This window comes from Pelmatolapia mariae, linkage group LG7 (assembly GCF_036321145.2).
Source record: "Pelmatolapia mariae isolate MD_Pm_ZW linkage group LG7, Pm_UMD_F_2, whole genome shotgun sequence".
NCBI lineage: Eukaryota > Metazoa > Chordata > Actinopteri > Cichliformes > Cichlidae > Pelmatolapia > Pelmatolapia mariae.
In genome coordinates this window covers 13,505,001-13,525,070 of record NC_086233.1, presented here as the reverse complement: position 1 = coordinate 13,525,070, position 20,070 = coordinate 13,505,001, and the positions used below count along the sequence as shown (strand labels likewise).

Genomic DNA, 20,070 nt, shown 5'->3' with positions numbered 1-20,070 from the left:
TTGCAAAAGTATTCGGCCCCCTTGAACTTTTCCACATTTTGTCACATTACAGCCACAAACATGAATCAGTGTTATTGGAAATCCACGTGAAAGACAAATACAAAGTGGTGTACACGTGAGAAGTGGAACGAAAATCGTACATGATTCCAAACATTTTTTACAAATAAATAACTGAAAAGTGGGGTGTGCGTAATTATTCAGCCCCCTGAGTCAATACTTTGTAAAACCACCTTTTGCTGCAATTACAGCTGCCAGTCTTTTAGGGTATGTCTCTACCAGCTTTGCACATCTAGAGACTGAAATCCTTGCCCATTCTTCTTTGCAAAACTGCTCCAGCTCAGTCAGATTAGATGGACAGCGTTTGTGAACAGCAGTTGTCTCGATTGGATTTAGACACCAGACAGGTCAGGGATAAAGTTATTGAGAAATTTAAAGCAGGCTCAGGCTACAAAAAGATTTCCCAAGCCTTGAACATCCCACGGAGCACTGTTCAAGCGATCATTCAGAAATGGAAGGAGTATGGCACAACTGTAAACCTACCAAGACAAGGCCGTCCACCTAAACTCACAGGCCGCCAAGGAGAGCGCTGATCAGAAATGCAGCCAAGAAGGCCCATGGTGACTCTGGACGAGCTGCAGAGATCTACAGCTCAGGTGGGGGAATCTGTCCATAGGACAACTATTAGTCCTGCACTGCACAAAGTTGGCCTTTATGGAAGAGTGGCAAGAAGAAAGCCATTGTTAACAGAAAACCATAAGAAGTCCCGTTTGCAGTTTGCCACAAGCCATGTGGGGGACACAGCAAACATGTGGAAGAAAGTGCTCTGGTCAGATGAGACCAAAATGGAACTTTGTGGATAAAATGCAAAACGCTATGTGTGGCGGAAAACTAACACTGCACATCACTCTGAACACACCATCCGCACTGTCAAATATGGTGGTGGCAGCATCATGCTCTGGGGGTGCTTCTCTTCAGCAGGGACAGGGAAGCTGGTCAGAGTTGATGGGAAGATGGATGGAGCCAAATACAGGGCAATCTTGGAAGAAAACCTCTTGGAGTCTGCAAAAGACTTGAGACTGGGGCGGAGGTTCACCTTCCAGCGGGACAACGACCCCAAACATAAAGCCAGGGCAACAATGGAATGGTTTAAAACAAAACATATCCATGTGTTAGAATGGCCCAGTCAAAGTCCAGATCTAAATCCAATCGAGAATCTGTGGCAAGATCTGAAAACTGCTGTTCACAAACGCTGTCCATCTAATCTGACTGAGCTGGAGCTGTTTTGCAAAGAAGAACGGGCAAGGATTTCAGTCTCTAGATGTGCAAAGTAGAGACATACCCTAAAAGACTGGCAGCTGTAACTGCAGCAAAAGGTGGTTCTACAAAGTATTGACTCAGGGGGCTGAATAATTACGCACACCCCACTTTTCAGTTATTTATTTGTAAAAAATGTTTGGAATCTTGTATGATTTTAGTTCCACTTCTCACGTGTACACCACTTTGTATTGGTCCTTCACGTGGAATTCCAATAAAATTGATTCATGTTTGTGGCTGTAATGTGACAAAATGTGGAAAAGTTCAAGGGGGCCGAAGGGTAGCAACTGTAGCTTGCCTCCACCAGTGTATGAATGTGAGAATGAATGAATAGTGGAATTGTAAAGCGCTTTGAGTGCCTAGAAAAGCGCTATATAAATGGAATCCATTATTATTATTATTATAAAAGCAGTTGCATGCTGGTGCAATAAGCTGTACGTTTTATGTCCAATGGATGCATGATCTGATTAGTCGACTAATCGCAAAAATTAAAAAATCAGTGACTAGTCGACTATCAAAATAATCGTTTGTGGCAGCCCTAGTGCCAAATGACAAGATCAATCACCTCAAGGCACTTTATATTGTAAGGTAGACCCTACTATAATACATACAGAGAAAAACCCAACAGTCATATGACCCCTTATGAGCAAGCACTTTGGCGACAGTGGGAAGGAAAAACTCCACTTTTAACAGGAAGAAACCTCTGGCAGAACCAGGCTTAGGAAGGGGCGGCCATCTGCCGTGGCTGGTTGGGGAGAAGGAAGACAGGATAAAAGACAATGATAGCCACCTCCATATCAGCGTAAGTATTGAGCTGTCCACCAGTGTGTATTCCCCAAATGGCTGGCACCAAATGGCAACACTAGCAATATTTTAGTGATATGTGTCCTCTTTAGGATAGGAATTTGTGTTGGTGTGTGGGACTGTAGCCTATAGGTTTATATTGATAAATGGTAATTATGAGGCAGTGTGTTTCAAGTCATTTTACAGAGAAATGCAAAAGTAATATGAAAAGTACAGTAACAAATTATTTTCTCCTGGGAGTAACTGAGTAAAGTACTGCATTATTTTAAAGAAATGTGTCCTGTGTAATATGTTGTGTTGGTCTGTCTTCATGAAATCTATGCATTCATAGCCGTGGTATCATATGCCCTGATATGTCTTAAACAGTTAGGATTTTTGAAACTGACAATATTTTTGTTTTAACATCATATTTTAGTGGGAGCAGACATTTATAGTATAAACAAGTTGAAATATAGTTTCTTTAAGTCTGGATCAGATTTGTTGCTGGCTCATAGTTTCTATTGGGCCACTGTCATTTAATTGACTTGGAACACCAGATAAGCCTTACTGTTTTAGAGAATACAATCTGACCCTCATCAAGTTGATCAGGTCTTTTCTCCTGTAACTAACACACTCAGTATGAAAACTAACTCTTTATGGTCTAATAATGTTGCTTAGCTTTTCAGGTTCCATTGTTACAATGTCATTTTTGTTGTCTTCATGTGTGACTTGTTATAGTGTTTTGATTCACTGGTGTGTGTTTAATGAGTGAAATGAACCAGGAAACACTAATGACACTTCTGTGTCTACTAATAACTCTACATTGCAGCCCAGTTGTGTCTTTTCCATGCCAAACATAGTTAATGACCTGTGGCTACCCTTGGACTGATTACATCAGACAGACAGCGACGCCTCAACCGTTGAATCCGGATAAATTCTGTGGTCCCTCAACATATGATGCCAGAGGTGTCTGTGTTGACCCTGCATGTGTTACCCACACTCAGACATGTTAACATCAGCGCAAACTCAGGAACACATGCACAAAAGAGAGATGAAATCATCCTGGACCTTGACATTTGAGCTTTTAAAATCCTTTTTTCAATTTTTTAAGTCTCTGGATCTGCCTCTCCATCTCAAAAATGTTTTGGTTTTTTGGTGGTTGGCTTTTGACTCAAACACTCTACTGCACAGACTTGTAAAGCCATTAGACTGCCTCTGCTGGCCTGTGTGGAAGAGCCCACAGCTGGCCGTGTAACATCTTTATTGGTCCCAGTGGAAATGGTAGTTATGGCCACTCTAACTCAATTATTGCATCTTAGCTAGTGTCCCAGTGAAACAATGATTAATATTCATGCAGATTAACCAGGGAACAAGTGTGTGTGTGTGTGTGTGTGTGTGTGTGTGTGTGTGTGTGTGTGTGTGTGTGTGTGTGTGTGTGTGTGTGTGTGTGTGTGTGTGTGTGTGTGTGTGTGTGTGTGTGTGTGTGTTTCATAGGCATTTTGAGAGTGTATAGGGACTAGCTCACATTTGGAGCCAGCCTCAATCTGATTTGAAGATCTTCTGTTTGTGGCAGTTGCACATCGACTTTAATTTTCACCACTGGAGTCGCTTGACCCAATGCAGAAGTGCTTTTGATCTGCCTTCCTAATGACTGCCAGTAGGTGAATCCTTTTCTCTTTTTTTTTAGACAAACTCAAATTGCATGAGGTCTATGTAAAAACAACCATTCTGCTCACTTGATCTTTGGTCTCACTAGTTTTATGTTATAACCCAAATAATGTTCATTTAGTAAGTTATGATCAGAAAGAAGATAAGATAATTGGGGTTTTAATCTTTTTTTTCTGCTTTGTGGCCTACTGTATCTTTCTTTATATAGCATGGCAACATCCAACCCAAACAAATAAATGATTCTGCAGTATGATGCTACACAGTTGTTTAACAACAGCAGAATGACTCACAACAAAAAGTTTTATTTTCCTATGGCATTGTACTTTTATTTCTGCCACTGAAGATGTCTGTCTGTTTGTGGACAGGCAGGATCAATTACCTCCTAATCTTCACCACCCAATGTTTGTGCTTTTCCTACTTACAAAGTCAGATTTAAAGATTCAAATTAGGTTTTTGTCAAACAGCTTTTGTCTCTTTGTTTCTTATCCATACTGGATTATGTGTTTCCAGTTTTCTGTGAAGATGCATACTCAGCACTATTTTCATCCACCATAATACTTTACAGGCTGACTAGTTTTTTAGGAGAAGCTGTTTGAATCACACTGCTGTGCAAGATGGGAGGGCTGCTAATTCCCAGCCTGTGAGTAACTGTACACTGCTGTAGAAATCTGCTAGTTTGGATTCACAGGGTTTAATCATACTTCAGCCTGGTAATAAGGTGCATTAAACCCTGCAAAGAGACATCCTTACAATACAGATTGCTGTTTTTAATGACTCCCTCAGAACCTCTCACGCTCCTAAATAATGATCTCACTCTGTAGGTCTTACAGCACACAGCTCACAACTCACACAGCATGTCATTTTATCACCCACTGTGGAATAAGTGGGGTATTGGCTTAGCAAAATGAAGCTGTTGTTGTTTAGTAATGGCCAGGTGACATCAGCAACTTTCAACAAAGAGAATAATTTCCCTCAGGTCGGATGTTGTTCTTGTTGTAACTTAAGTTATGTTTATAATATAGCATCTTTCACTAAGCTGGCACTGGACGACTGATCAAGACTTTAAGTTATGTCACTAACTAATTATGATACTTTATTTTGAACATACTAATATTCTTTCGTTGGCTATATTTTAAAAGTTTAGTGGCTATTATCCCCTACCCCCTTTTTGATCCCCGCCGTTCTGTAGCTTCTAAAACATAAATCAGTTCAGTCAGCAACAAAGTGGTAAAAAAGAGGTTTTTTACTCCAAGTTGGCTCGAGATAAAATGAGAATGAAGGTCTTGTTGTGTGTTTGGAGGGAGATTTTGTGATTTCCAAAGACATCAATCTCTATCATGTCTCATTTATGGGATCCTCTCTTGCTCTTGCTCACAGTCTTCTCTCTCTCTCTCTCTCTCTCCCGCCACTTGTGCTGCCATCTGTTCTCGATTAATGTGAGTTACAAGCAGTAATTGAAGCAGCTGTTCATCTAGTGAGCATCCTTTGCTCTGACACACAACACCTCTCTCACTCACCATCTCTCACCTTCATTTTCTTTGTTTCTTTGATTCGATCTACTATCATTATTTGCTGGTTCGACACTTTGCTTCAGACAAAATGTCTCAGCAGTTGCTGGACAGATAAATATATTACAAAAACACACATGTTCGGTCAGTTGGTGATTCTAACTTGGTCATTGGTTGTTGTTTAAAATGGATGGAATAAAGCATTTGTGTATGTAGTAGGTAGTGTAGGTGTAGGATTTTGTGTGTGAGTAAGACAAGATTAGCACTATAAGAGTCCATTGCAGTATTTTATACAAATTTCACATATTTAGTGAGTCCTTACCTTTATTTCTAACTGCTTTATTTTTCTTTTTAATTATTAATTAATTAATATCTTTACTTATCTTGAACAGGGATTTAAGTGTAAATCAAAGTGTAAAGTTGGTCTAATGTCATTTATAAAAACTTTCATTACAAACTAAGCCCCATTGATTTTCACTGTATTGGTGAAATTTCAGAGAAATAAAGATAAAAGATATCACCAACATCTCCACTTTTGTTTCATTTTATTTGTGTACTTCACAGGTCTTTCAGAAACTTGAATAAGACTTTTTAAAAAGCAATGAAAGTAAAGAATGGAAAAAATAGCTCACCTTCTTAAAGCAATATTAAGTCCCAAGTCACAATACAGCAACACCTCAAACATTTAGACTTTTACTTAACTGAAATATTCTGCCAGAATATGAGTATCACTATCACATCTTATTTATTTTAAACAGTAACGACGAAATGAATCAACAAACAAGAAACCACTGAAAAACAATCTGCTCTAAATACTAAATATAAAAAACCTGAATAATCTAGTTCTCTGGTGCAAACAACATTTCAACCAGCCAACTTTTTCTTTCGTACTTGTGGCTTTTGTGGTAGTGCAGTTTTTATTTGATGGAGTACAGTACAGCACTAGTTTTAGGTAAACAGTAATTGTAATTTTAAAGGCGTCTGTTAACAGGTCTTTACTGACTTGCTGTTATTTTAGTCAATAACAAGTTCAGTAAAACACTGGGGATCTCTCTTTGTGTTCACAGGTATAATATATGACAGCTATATCAAATTCATATGTCTTTCAACAGGCTACCTTTTAAACATTTAAAGTACGATATAAAGTAATTTTGTTACTGTAAAATAGTTCCCAACAAATTTGTCCATTTTTATTCATCTACCATGATACAGTCAAATTTAGGTGCATGTGGTCACTTCTGGCTTCAGTATAACATTGAGGCTTCAAAATGCAGAGTTTAAATCCAGCGAGTGATGTTATGGTGGCTATGTTCATCTTTTTATAAAGTCTATGGGAGGAACACAGGCATTCATTTAGGACTGCTTTTCTGGTCACTGGTCAAAGTTCAGTCCTGAGTCTCTTTTAGCACTTTTGGTTGTCCCCATCTACTCTCTAAAGAAATATCTTTTTAGCTACTAAATGCCCCACTGTGTTCACTGATTCTGTCTGTGTACAGAATTTTCTTCTTTTTTTTTCTATGACAGCAGCAAGATTGAACCACACAGTAAATCAATGGAACAAACAGTTTATCTCTATGCTGAAAATCTCTAAAAACTCACAGAAAGGTAGGGGACCTGTAGATTCACTTAAATCTTTGTTGGTTATCATTTGGTGTTATAAAAATATTTAAATTAATAACATAAACATTGATTGAGTTCTACGTAAGTATGAACAAAGAAAACATGTCAGCTCACCTGTCAGCTGATGTTAAAGGGCCAAGTGCTCAACTGGGAATCAGTGTGAAATACCTGCAAACCAGACATAACCGCAGCAGCTTGGGAAGAGACTCTGTAATCTGACAGGATTTTTCAGAGATGTTCCAGAACACCGCTGAGAGAAAGAATGAATAAACGATACCAAGAGTGTGTTTCTGTGTTCGCGAGGTGGTGGTGTTGTGTGTGTGTCTCTGTAAGGCTGTCTGCACCCCCTGCATGTGCTTAGTGGGCAGCGTAGCCAGACTGAGCTAATAGGCAGGATGTGTGTGAGCAGGAGGCTGGAGGTGGTGGTGGAGGCAGACTCTTCCTGCTGTCATTTTCTGTCTGGATCTGGCATGTTTACGCCACTGATAGGGGTAGAAAGTTCTTACACACACACCTATATAGATTTAGCCTCTCTCCCTCACTCTCTCACTCCCATACACACACATGCTACTCAACCTTACCCATTATGCTGCTTGTCTGCTCATGCAGAGATAATGATCATCACTGTGATTATAACTTTCCTCCTCTGATATAATTATCCTTTTTGACTGGATTTTCCCCCTAGAAGGTCCAGAATAGAACATGAATGCCTAAATGAGAAACACTGCATCCTCCATACACTAGCCAGATCAGCATGAAGGCAACAGTTTTGAGGGGCAGTGCTAAGTAGAGGTAGGCAGACAGGTGGGGTGTCCATATGCCACCCCAGCACTACATCCCAGTCTAGCTCCTCTTCTATCCTCTCCAGCCTGCATGAGGGTCAGAGGGCGGGTTGCTATATCTCTATCCCCAGCACGGACACTTGGCATCATTGCTGGTAGTAGATACTACTTTACAATAGATACAATTATCAAATGGAAACTTTATTTTTTTCCCAGTCTAGTGCATGACCCAGACACACACAGAGAACCAAGAGAACCAGAAAATTTATTAATTTAATCAACAGATGTTGATTGCCTGGTGTTATGGTTTAAGTTGTGGTTGTCATCAGTAATGACTTAGAGCTGTTGGAATTAATCCTGCCACTTTAAAGCATTCATTCAGTATTTATATACCCATTATTTGACAATCATTTTGGAGTACATTTATGATATTCCTAATGAAAGAGTTCTTATAATTTCTAAATGTATTTTTAAAATATACACTACCAGTCAAAAGTTTGGAATACACCTTCTCATTTAATGGTTTTTCTTTATTTTTACTACTTTCTGCATTGTAGATACATACTGAAGACATCAAATATATGACACAAGATATGTGGAATTATGTAGCAAAGAAAAAATGATAAATAACTCTAGATATGTCTTATATTTTAGATTCCTGAAAATAGCTACACTTCAACACGCTTTGTTGACAGCGTTGCAAACCCTTGGTCTTCTCTCAAGGAGCTTCATGATGTAGTCACCTGAAATTGTTTTCACTTCACAGGTGTGCCTTGTCAGAGTTTATTTGTGGAATTTCTTGCTTTCTTAATATGGTTGGGACCATCAGTTGTGTTGTGCAGAATTCAGGTTGGTACACAGCTCACAGCCCTATTTGACAACTGTTAGCTGATTGGTTCTCACCATAATATAAATTCTAAATAAAGAGAAACAACAGTCCATCATTACTTTCAGAACTGAAGGTAACTCAATTCGGAAAATTGCTAACACCAAGGGCAGTCACAAAAACCATCTACTGTACGACTAAACTGGCTCACATGAGGACCGCCCCAGGAAAGGAAGACCAACAGTCAAGTCTGCTGCTGAGGATAAATTCATCCGAGCCTCAGAAATTGCAAGTTGACAGCATCTCAGATTAGAGCCCAGATAAATGCCACACAGAGTTCCAGTAGCAGACAAATCTCTACATCAACTGTTCAGAGGAGACTGCGAGAATCAGCCTTTATTGTCAAATAGCTGCTAAGAAACCACTACTAAGGAAAAGCAACAAGCAGAAGAGATTTGTTTGGGCCAAGAGACATAAGGAATGAAAGACCAGTGGAATCTGTGCTCTGGTCTGATGAGTCCAAATTTGAGATCTTTGGTTCCCCCTGCCATGTCTTTGTGCAACACTGAAAAGGTGAACGGATGGTCTCTACATGCATGGTTCCCACTGTGAAGCATGGAGGAGGAGGAGGTGTGGGGGTGCTTTGCTGGTGACACTGTTGGGGATTTATTCAAAACTGAAGGCATACTCAACCAGCATGGCTGCCACAGCATCCTGCAGCAACATGCCATCCCATCCAGTTTGCATTTAGTTGGACCATCATTTATTTTTCAACAGGACGATGACCTCCAGAGTGTATAATGGCTATTTGACCAAAAAGGAGAGTGATGGAGGGCTGCACCAGATGGCCTGGCCTCCATAGTCACCTGACCTAAACCCAGTTCTGATGGTTTGGGATGAGATGGACCGCAGAGTGAAGGCAAAAGGGCCAACAAGTGCTCAGCATCTCTGAGAACACCTTGAAGACTGTTGGAAAACTGTCAAAGCGGACGGAACGAATTCAGGTGCAGATTCAAGCTTCACTGAGAAAGAGTTCAACAGTTTATTTATAAAAAGCAATGTGCTGAATATATACAAGGTGAAGGGGCAAAAGGTCCAGGGCTCCAGGGATGGGTAGATGGGGAAGGGGATTAACTGCATGGTGCAGTATATTTACAGGTGCAGGGAAAGGGGGCACAGGGCTCCAGGGGGGAAAGTGGGGAATCCACACAGTCTCTGTTCTCCTCTTCTTGCTCACACACTCTCTCCTCTTCTGCCATTCACACTCACACTTCTCCACGCTCTATGCCACTCCGACAAACAGACACTCCAAACTGGTTCAGGGACACGTCCAGGAAATCTATGTACAAAGAGAGATCAGGTTAGAAACACTAGTGGACAGAGACTCGAGAACAAACCCTAGGATTTTGCCGGCAATAGGAACTCAGATAGCTCAACGATCCACAACATTAAAACCTTAAACCAGCTTCTTAAAACTCACTTTAATTGGACAGCTTAAGTATTTCATATTTTATAGCAATTTAACTTTTGATTCTGATTTTTTGAAAAGTGCTCCACAAATAGAGAATATTATAATATTAGCCTGCTGTGACTGACTGAGGCATTTTCATAATGAGTGTGTTAAGGCATATGGCCTCAGCTGTAATTACCAACCATTTAAACCACTTTCGTGTTAATCATCACTGAAATGACACCATGGCCTGTTCACATTCTGCACTGAGACTTGACCTCAGACTCCATTTGTTTCAATGAAGCTGTCTGAAGATGAGGATGGGACAAAGACAGCATGGCTGTAGAAAGTGGCAGGCGGGACAGCAGCTAGCATGTAATCTAATTGCTCTCCTCTTTGTCTTAATTCACTCACTGTCATGAGAGCTTGTGCTTAAATGGGGGGAGGGAGGGTTGGATGATAAATGAGAAGTAAAAAGAAGAGGAATGAAGGCGAAGAGAGAAGGGGGCAAGACAATTAGGTTACAGTAAGGTCAGCAGTGAGAGAAGAAGATGATATGTTTGTGTTGCACGTGCCGTCTCTTGAGTTGTCTTCATGAATCTGATGTCATGATGCATTGTCTCTAATCCAGCTGTGAAATGCACAAGGGGTGCTTGACCTTTTCATTATTTAAGGTTATGTGAATGTGAAAATCACTGAGCACTTCTGGGCTGTCGCTGATCTTAAAAAGTTACTTTTAATCCAAAGGTTGTTTTTACTACTGTTGGAGTCAAATTGTTAAATGTTGCCATTATTGTACTTAAATTGGTAAGGCTTGGTTCAAACTATATGGTCAAAGACATTCCTTTGTTTCTGACTCCCTCCCCAGCCTGTTGGTGGAGGAGGCTGTAGTGTTTTATAGGGGCACATCCTATGTGAGGGTTCTGTTTTCTTGTTTAGTAAACTTCCTGCCTTTATGACCCTATTGTGGGCAGGAGGTCACACAAACACACCCCCAGACACAAACACACACTCTCACGTGCACATCCATACACATACATACACACACGCACATGCATACACACCTAGTGCCTGACACCATAGGGGGATTTTACAATGAGTGTTTGTGAAACTGTGTGTCACAGAAATAAAAGGCTGCTGTGGGGTGATGGTTCTTCGAAGTGGTCTTACACCGAGGGCAGAAGATCTCTGAGATCCTTCCCTTTCTAGCATGTGAAAAACTGGTTGAGCTGTTCATCTTGCTTCGTTATCGGGAATAAGTCTCTAAACCAGCGGGGCCTGTGGAAGCGCAGACCCAACAACTAATATCAAAGCAAATTAAAAAATCTGTAAATAGAACAGGTTTCATTTGGGAACATTTAGGATACCCCACATTAAAAACAAAGAATATTAGATGCATGGCTAACACATATGTGCAAATAAATCAAACAGTACAGTAGTGTGTGGACTAGCAAGTAGATTAGACTAAAGTAAAAATGTTTTAGAGAAGAGCACAGTTTTCTGTGTGCTTTTAAACAATTCAAATGCAGCTGCTGGAACCATAGAACAAAAACAGCTGTGCCAAACTCTGTTAACTATCAAGTGTAACTGTTCTCCTTATTCAGAATGGGTTCTGTAAATGTTTAAACTATTGGATCTGTTTCAGAGCCTTCTTAAATACAGTCATGTAAAAATCTAAAATGGAAAGACTTCTGGCTTGCTGAACAGGAGGCTATTCCCTAACAGTGGAGCTAACAGTACAGTCGAATCCCAAGTGTTAAGGACATAAATGAAGAAACAAAACTTGTAATATTTATAATGTCTTTGTTCGACAGTCAGACTTCAAAGCAACAATCCAAATTTAGAGATAAATATGATAAATAAGAATATTACATTTTTTTAACTTAACTTTTCATGGTGTGAACAAAGAACCAAACAGACCATTTAAAGTGAAAGTTGTGTTATGTAGTGTTAATATGGTGAATGTTTATATTAAACATGGTCTAAAGTTAGTGTATTGATCCCCAGCTCCTCCACTCCATGTGTCACCATATTTTTGGATACACCAGAGTGCGAGTGTGTGCGTGAATGTTAGATAAGAAGCACTTAGGCATAGAAGAAGAAAAAAGAGCGCAGTATGAATGCGTGTCTGCTTTGGTGAATAAGACCTGTAATATAAAGTGCTGAAAGTGAATAGTAAGGTGCTATATAAGTACCCGTCCATTTGCCATTTTGCTAAATTAATCACCGCTATGCCCTTTTATGTATACGTGTAGCTTTATTGCTGTTTTGCATAAAACTGCAGTTATATATTTTTGCAGTACTTCAACAAACCTCAGAAGAGGAATAAGCAAGTGTTTCAAAATGTCAAAAAATACGAAATGTAAAAAATTTAAAAAAAATTATAATTGTGGTTTTTTTTTCCTTTTCAGGCTTACTTTCGTCAGGGTGTTGCCCTACAGTACCTGGGTCGTCATGCCGATGCCCTGGCAGCGTTCGCTTCTGGGCTCGCCCAAGACCCCAAGAGTCTCCAGCTGCTTGTTGGTATGGTGGAGGCTGCCATGAAGTCGCCTCTAAGAGGTAGGCATGTCTAACACCGGACTTCATTCCGCCTTTCTCTCACTGTGCCAACACATCTGAAACAACATGGCTCACATTTACAAGGGGAGAGACAAACAAAAGAACATCATAAGCAGAAAACTACAATTTTGTGCTGGAAAACTTGTAGGCAAGGAAAGTTAAATGTATGCACTAGGGAAACTGCCAAGTTATTACTTTTCTTTTATTCTTTTATTCAGTAGCCCTCCTCCGGGACTGGGATGTGAAAAAAATAAAAAGATCCCTCTGATGATTCAGGCCGCACAAAGAAAGGGATGCATGTTTGATACGAGAGAAGAGAGATACATAGAGAAAAGAGAGATCCAGAAAATGCATAAAACAAGCATCTTAGATAGAACGGAAAGAGAAACGTGGAGATAAAAGGTAGTCATCGCCAGCATCCACTTGTGGAAGTAAAGGAATAACTCTCATCCATTCCTGCTTTAGATGAATCTTCTTGACAATGAGGTGACAGGTGTCACATCTACTGCCAAGTATAAAGACTGTTGTCGTCTGGTGTCTCCCACAGTCATATTTATTTACATTCAGGTACAGCGAGTGAGTGGATGTGTTATACACAAGGACTCTCAGAAGCAAGTTACAGTATTAATGCTGTCAACATGACATTATTGAAGCCATCTAAGTTAAGGAAGGTAAAAAATGAATAGGTATATATGACATGGTATGATTTTTCTGAGACATAGGCAGGATTCACATGTTGTTTCAGCTCTTGACTGTGGGTGTGCCCAACACAACCTAACAGATTAAAGGAGTAAGGATTAGCCAATCTAGCTGCCTTTTATAAATTTGCTTATACAACAACAGCATAACAGGGTGATGATTCTCTGAAGTGACCAACAACTAGATACAAATTATGTTTACATGTCATAACATAATTTGATTGACAGGCAGCAGCACTGGTGTATTTGAATAAACATGATTTGATTGTTGAAGCTGAACTTTCCTTCAGTTCTTGAACCCTCAAGAAATATAGCTTTGTTAGGCAAAATCTTTGTAACACAAAGAATTACATAATGGTTACTGTAAAGTGATTATTGAATTTAGTACAATAATGCACTATGAAAAAATGTAATGTGATTACAGTGATTGTAAGGTAGAGTACTCCTAAAGCCCAGACAAAATGGGAGGATTGTGTCAGAAAGAGCATCTGGTATAAAATCTGTGCCAAAGCAAAAGCAGGAAAACCAACCATCTGTCCAAATATCCATCCATTATCCTTACTGTTTGGAAGCTGTAGCCCCAGCTGACTTAGCCAACATGTTTTTGGACTATGGCAAAAAACATGCAAAGTCTACACAGACAGACCCCAGCCAACTTTTTCTCTGTATCTACTGTACAATATAAAGCGCCTTGAGGCGACTTTTGTTGTGATTTGGCGCTATATAAATAAAATTGAATTGAAAATTGAATTGAATTGAACTAGGACCTTCTTCCTGTGCATTGCTACCCACTGTACCGCTGTGTCGGCCCACAAAAAATTTGGACCTGTCCAGTTGTAGTTGCACTATAGACCTCCACATGTCCAGCATGCATACAAATAAACAACAGAGTCGTGTTTAAACAGGCTTGTAGCAGGCAAAATACAGTAGCACAGAATGTCATAAATAGGAAACTTGGTGGCTTTATGACTTGATAGCTTTATATGGACCAAACTGCAATTAAAAAAGGCTACAGGGGAGAAATTTATTTTATTTTTTTTTTATTAAAGCCAGTAAAATAGAAAAAGAATTCTCTGCCATAAAGGGATGCATCATCTTTACTTTTAAACCCCAAACTGTAGATACATGCTTTTCACTGAGCAAGATAGTTATGAAAAAATGTAATCTGATACACAACTAGAGCTGTGGGATAAATGAGCACATTAGCCTCTGAGAAATGTAGTAGAGCAGAATTATAATGTATATGTACTTTGTTACATTCCATCTCTATTGGTGTTGAATTTTGTGGGTTTTTGATTAAGTCAAAGGTACACTTCAGCGCCAAGATTACATTTTAGACAGATCGTAAACTGCAGCTTCTTTAAATGCAGACAGCACATTGCCAGCGGCTGAAGCGGGCCACAGAGGTGGAATGCTGATTTTAAGGCCAAATACTAATTTCTAGAAGTAATGACTGACATTTGAAAGATTTCAGTGGGTGTACACACTTCTGAAGCACAGAAAACTCATTATGTGTTCTGATTAATTCCTGATTATGTCCACTTCCAGATTTAGGAAGTTCACAAACATCCTTAAATTAAAGAGATGTGGACACTGAAGGGTCTAGGTTAGTTTTATCATTATGTTTATTCACATGAATTTGCTTCTCGCAGGGTTCATGATGAAATATTTACAAGGTAGATTCTCGTGTGTCATTGATCTAACCACCCCACAGTTCACAGTGTACTTTTATGTGTAGGTCTCAACAGCACACAAAGATGAAGGAAAAGTACAAACAATCAAGAATGGTTTGCAGGCTAGAATTGGCACTGGATTATGTTGTTTTGCCCTTCAGCTGTATCTGAATAAGAGCTGGGCATTTGCATGTGTTCTTGCACCAGCCAACCTCCCTTCATCTTATTTCCCTTTGAGGTCCAACTTGTGTATCCAGTGGGGTTGAGCACAAGGCTGTTGATAATGGACTTTATCATGTTTCAAATTAGACATTTACAACAGAAAACAAAAGACATTGTTTCAAAGTTTAAGCAGTAGCGCTGCCAGAAGAATGGAGTAGATGGAAAACAAAAAATGCACATTTTGAAAATGATGACAGTATGTTTGGATCAGTGGCAGCTGCAAACAGTATATCATAACTGAGTCCAGCCTGGACTACAGCAAAGCTCTCCCGCAGGTCTGTTGCACTGCAGGAGGTTGTTCTCCCACCCAAGGGCAGCACCCTTCAAAACTTGATCTCTTATAATCTTCAAAGCAAACCTCCAAGTAAAATTGAGTTGCAATGCTTGAGTAAGCAGTAGGCAGGGCAACATGTTGGACCATAGAGAATGTCAGTATAGTGTGTAGTACACACACACTAAGGAGCTGCATTGTTATCAGCATGAAAGAGTAGGAGGCTCCTCTGTTTTTCTAGGCCTCTAGGGTAGACAATTGTAACAGAACGCTATCTACTAGGTCCTCCTCAGATTAGCCTGATAAACAAAACTTTTCAGTTTGACAAAGCAGAATAAAAGACTCGAAAAATGCAAATGAACACTGCTACAGTTCATCTCAAATACTACAAAATATGACTTGTGTGCCTTTTGACACAAGAGAACTGTTTTGTTTTGTTTTGTTTTGTTTTGTTTTTGTTTGGGATTTTTTTGGGGGGTTGGGGGGGTTGGGAGGGGGTATTGAACTTGGAATAGATATATTTGTTTTTGTAAAAATATTTCAGTTAGTCCCTTTCAGCAGCAGCAATTTCAATTACATACTTTGTTATGGGTGAAAGTGGATTTTTTTCCTCCTAGATGTTCCACAAGCAATCGTTTTTTGTTTTTAAAAAAAAAAATCCAATTTTGGGATTGTTTAATTGCATAGAACCCCAAAGAGTTGCGATCAACTTGAGTAACAATAGCTTTACTTCATGTCTGCTCTGTGTGTCTGCTTCATTATGATATTCACATAGTGAAGGAGACACACGCGCGCCCGCTTGCACACAGAGTTGAACACAAAGCTGAGATGTGCTGCAATCTTTCCAAAACATGGAACATGGAACTTAAGTCCTTTATGTCTTTAAATAGAAAACTGTTGTTTGAGGCTACATACATTTAGCTTAAATTATATGAAAATGTCATCTGTGAAGCAGAATTTTGTAGATGTAGTTGTTATCAGATAGCAGATGCATATTTTTGTGTGTGTGCTCTGAGACTATAACATAGTAGCAAAAGGATATAAGATTCTGTGCTGTTTAACTTCAGACTTTTCTGAAGTTACACAGCACTTACAGAGCAATATAGACTTTAAAGTGTGCTTACATAAGCTTAAAATGGGTCATGCCAGACCTAATGAGGCTTTACCAGCATTGCTTCTAAGTGTGGGTGCATTTTATCGCTTATTAATGTAAGCATAGTGTTGCTCTGAAAGTGTGCACGAGCACAAACACAGAAGTTCCAGGGCTTCTGCTTTTATTTTACTTTCTGTGTGGAAAAAGAGCCAGGGCAGGTGTAGTGTTCTTTCTGTATCAGCAGGATGCTACAGTCCCACAGCCGAATGCAACAGGACCAAGGAATTTTTCAGGCCACACACTCCAGTGGCGACATCGGGATTCAGTATCTTGTCCAATGGCGCTTAAGAATGGTCATATTAATGTTTGTAACACATAAAATGATAAATAATTGAATTTTCTTAAATCACCTGTGTGTTTTTGTCTATCTGTCACACCTTCACAGACACACTTGAGCCCACCTACCAGCAGCTGCAGAAGATGAAGCTAGACAAGAGCCCATTTGTGGTTGTCTCCGTCATCGGCCAGGAGCTACTGACACATGGTTTCCATGGAGCCTCAGCTGTAGTTCTGGAGGCGGGGCTGAAGATTGGCACGTGCTCACTAAAGCTGCGTGGATCCGTCTACTCTGCCCTTAGTTCTGCATACTGGTCTTTAGGTAATATAGAGAAGAGTATGGCTTACATGCAACAGGACCTGGAGGTGACCAAGACTCTAGGTATGGAAAACTTGAAAGTAGTAGTTAATGGTGTGTGGAAAAACGGCTACAGTGTAGGTAAAATTCGTCTTCCACAGGTGACCAGTCAGGGGAATGTCGAGCTCATGGGAACCTCGGCTCTGCCCTTTTCTCCAAAAGCAATTACAGAGAAGCACTGGCCAATCACAGAAACCAGTTAGTACTGGCCATGAAGCTCAAGGACAGAGAAGTAAGTTTGCACGCATGTATTCATAAGACACATTAGACCTACACCCACATCATCTTGGTTTAAATGTGTTTTGCTTCTGAAGGAAGCAGGTTAGAAAGAACAGTCCAATTGCTATGTAGCAAAGTGGATATTAACATGGTACTTGACACTACATTAACAACAGGTTATTTGTCTAAAGAGCTTCATTCTTAAGGAGAACATTTAGTATGCTGCTCATTGAAAAAAAGACATTGATGAAAGTAATTATTTTTTAAAGAATATAAGATGTATATTGACATCTAATACCAAATGACATCTAATACTATTTGATGGCCTTGTCTCTAAAGGAAACAACCAGCTGGTGTAAATCTTTTTTTTAAGACAGGTGATAAATTAAGAAAAACAAATAAAAAGCTGAAATGTCATCAGACAGAGCCTGTGGATATGTACTTTTGCTCCCCAAAAGAGCTCCTCATATGTACCATTTACCTGTATTCAACAAAAACATGATTTGACAACGCAACTCAGACCAAAAGCAGATTATAAGCAGAAATCAGCCAAACGTCTGGTACCAAAAAGACTTATCCCTTGTCTACAGAATGACTGTTCACATTCATATAGGGATTAGTTTCACAGTCTATTGTTCAGCTCTAGGTGGAACTCTAATGAGGACAATAAAAAGAAATTTTGTGAAGTGTACTTTCATACTATCCATTTTCTACCGCTTTTCTGGGTTTGGATCTCGGAGGCAGCAGTATAAGCATAAAGTCTCAAACTTCATTCATGTCAACCACCTCTTCCAACCAATGACTCAGTCATTGCTTCCAATTCATCCAGGGAGACACCGGATGTGTCACGGCACTGAGTCTGCAACCCAGTATTTAGTTTCAGACTCTGGAATTATATTTTTTGATTATTGTTGTTGCTGGTTTTGGTTATCTTTATTTCTTATGTTCTTAGTGACTGTAGTCCTTCCTCCCTTAGTATCTGTCTCAGCCTGTGTTTAGTCTCTGTTCCCATGTCTACTCTGTGCTGTGCCCATGTCCCACGTTTCATGTCTAGTCCCCCTTGTTGCTATGTTCTCTATGTGTCCCCAGTCACTGTGTTAAGCTTGCATTTCGGTCCGTGTGTTTCCTGTTTTATTTTGATAGTTCCTTGTCCTGTGTTCAGTGTAGTCAGTTTTGCTTCCTCCCCATCTCGTTACGTCAGATTAGTCCCAGTGTTGTGTTTCCTTTCTGTTTCCTATTCCCTCATTACTCCCTGTGTTTTCCGCTGCCCATTGTCGCGTCATACCCTCTCTGTGCTGTTTGTTTCCTTCATGCTCCTGGTCTCCGTGTTTGTTTTCTCGTCAGCTCCTACTTTTTTAGTTTCTTTGTTTTCTAGTTTCTGGTCTCCTGAGTTCCTAGTTTCCTAGCTCCCGGTTATTATGTTTTGTTTCTTAGATCTAGCATTCAAGTTTTCCTAGTGAATAAAGCTGCCACTTTAAGTTACCTTTTCGTGATCGAGTCCTGCACCTGGGTCCCACATCCTGCCTGCCACAGCACGGCCATGACAGGATGAGCCTGAGCCTGGTTTTGCCTAAGGTTTTAAGGTTTCTTCCTGTTAAAAGGGAGTTTTTCCTTCCCGGTGTCACCAAGTGCTTGCTTATACGGGTCATTTGATATCTGTATTATTGTAGGGTCTTTACCTTACAGTATAAAGCACCTCAAGGCAACTGTTGTTGTGATTTGGTACTGTCACCAACCTAAAATCACATATTTAATAAAGAAAAGGCATGCAGATAATTATCTCTGTTCAACTTTCTCCCTGACATAAGAGATTCTGTCTAATCAATTAATTTGTCACAGTGATGACGCATCTGTGCAGTGACTGCATGTTATGTAATGCAATGATTTGTTGATTTGTTCTTTGGGAGCTTAACTTAAAATATTTTAAATATATTTCATATTTTAGAGTGATGGCTGATCAAGTATATAATGTACAATAATAACAACTTTAATTATATATAATCATCTTGCGAGAAATTACATTGTCATGAAAATGTATTGAAACCAAAGAACAAACTTCAAATTTGCTCATATACATTCACTTGTTTTGATCTTTCTCTTATCTTCTGTAAATTTCACTTTTCCTGGAAAGCAGTTTTTCATTATGCCAGGCCAAAGCTAAACACCTCACCTTTCTCCTGAAACACTTTGGACAGTTGTGAAAACCGTAGTTAATTAAATTGTTTTTACAGATTAGATTTCAGACCACTTTACGTCTAAAAGCACAAATTAAAGCTGTCAGGTTGTTGGTGTGTGTTTCCCTACATTTGACTTTCATATGTTTGTGAGAGTGTGTACATACAAATGTGTATATGTGTGCTGGTGAGTGTGCAACATGGAGTCATGGCAGATGTATTTATGGCTCACTGGATTTCATATGTAGTTGAATCTTATGAGTTGTGCTTGTGGCTCATTTTAAGGAATATTTTATTGGTGTTTTAATATTGTGGGATAAATCTAAACAACCATACTGATCACTGGTTTCTTTACACTGTATAGAAGACAGTTCTGGTAGCAACTAGATTAGTAAATATTTGAGCTTTTGTCTGATTTGATTTACATTTCTGTCATTATGCTGTTTTTCCTTTCACTGTTTTCTTCCAGTTTATTCATATCTTTTTTTTCTTTTGTGTACTCAGGAAGATTTTTAG

At 39.5% G+C, this 20,070-nt stretch overlaps 1 protein-coding gene across 4 annotated transcripts in view; it reads left to right on the top strand.

Annotated features, from left to right (window-relative positions):
* ttc28 (tetratricopeptide repeat domain 28) overlaps nucleotides 1-20,070 on the top strand; it is a 146,174-nt gene that overhangs the window by 60,380 nt on the left and 65,724 nt on the right. For all 4 annotated transcript variants that reach the window (XM_063477992.1, XM_063477989.1, XM_063477990.1 and 1 more), the window contains 3 exons: nucleotides 12,363-12,510; nucleotides 16,913-17,185; nucleotides 17,263-17,393. In XM_063477992.1, coding sequence (XP_063334062.1) covers nucleotides 12,363-12,510; nucleotides 16,913-17,185; nucleotides 17,263-17,393 — 552 coding nt within the window. The remainder of the gene's footprint in view (nucleotides 1-12,362; nucleotides 12,511-16,912; nucleotides 17,186-17,262; nucleotides 17,394-20,070) is intronic.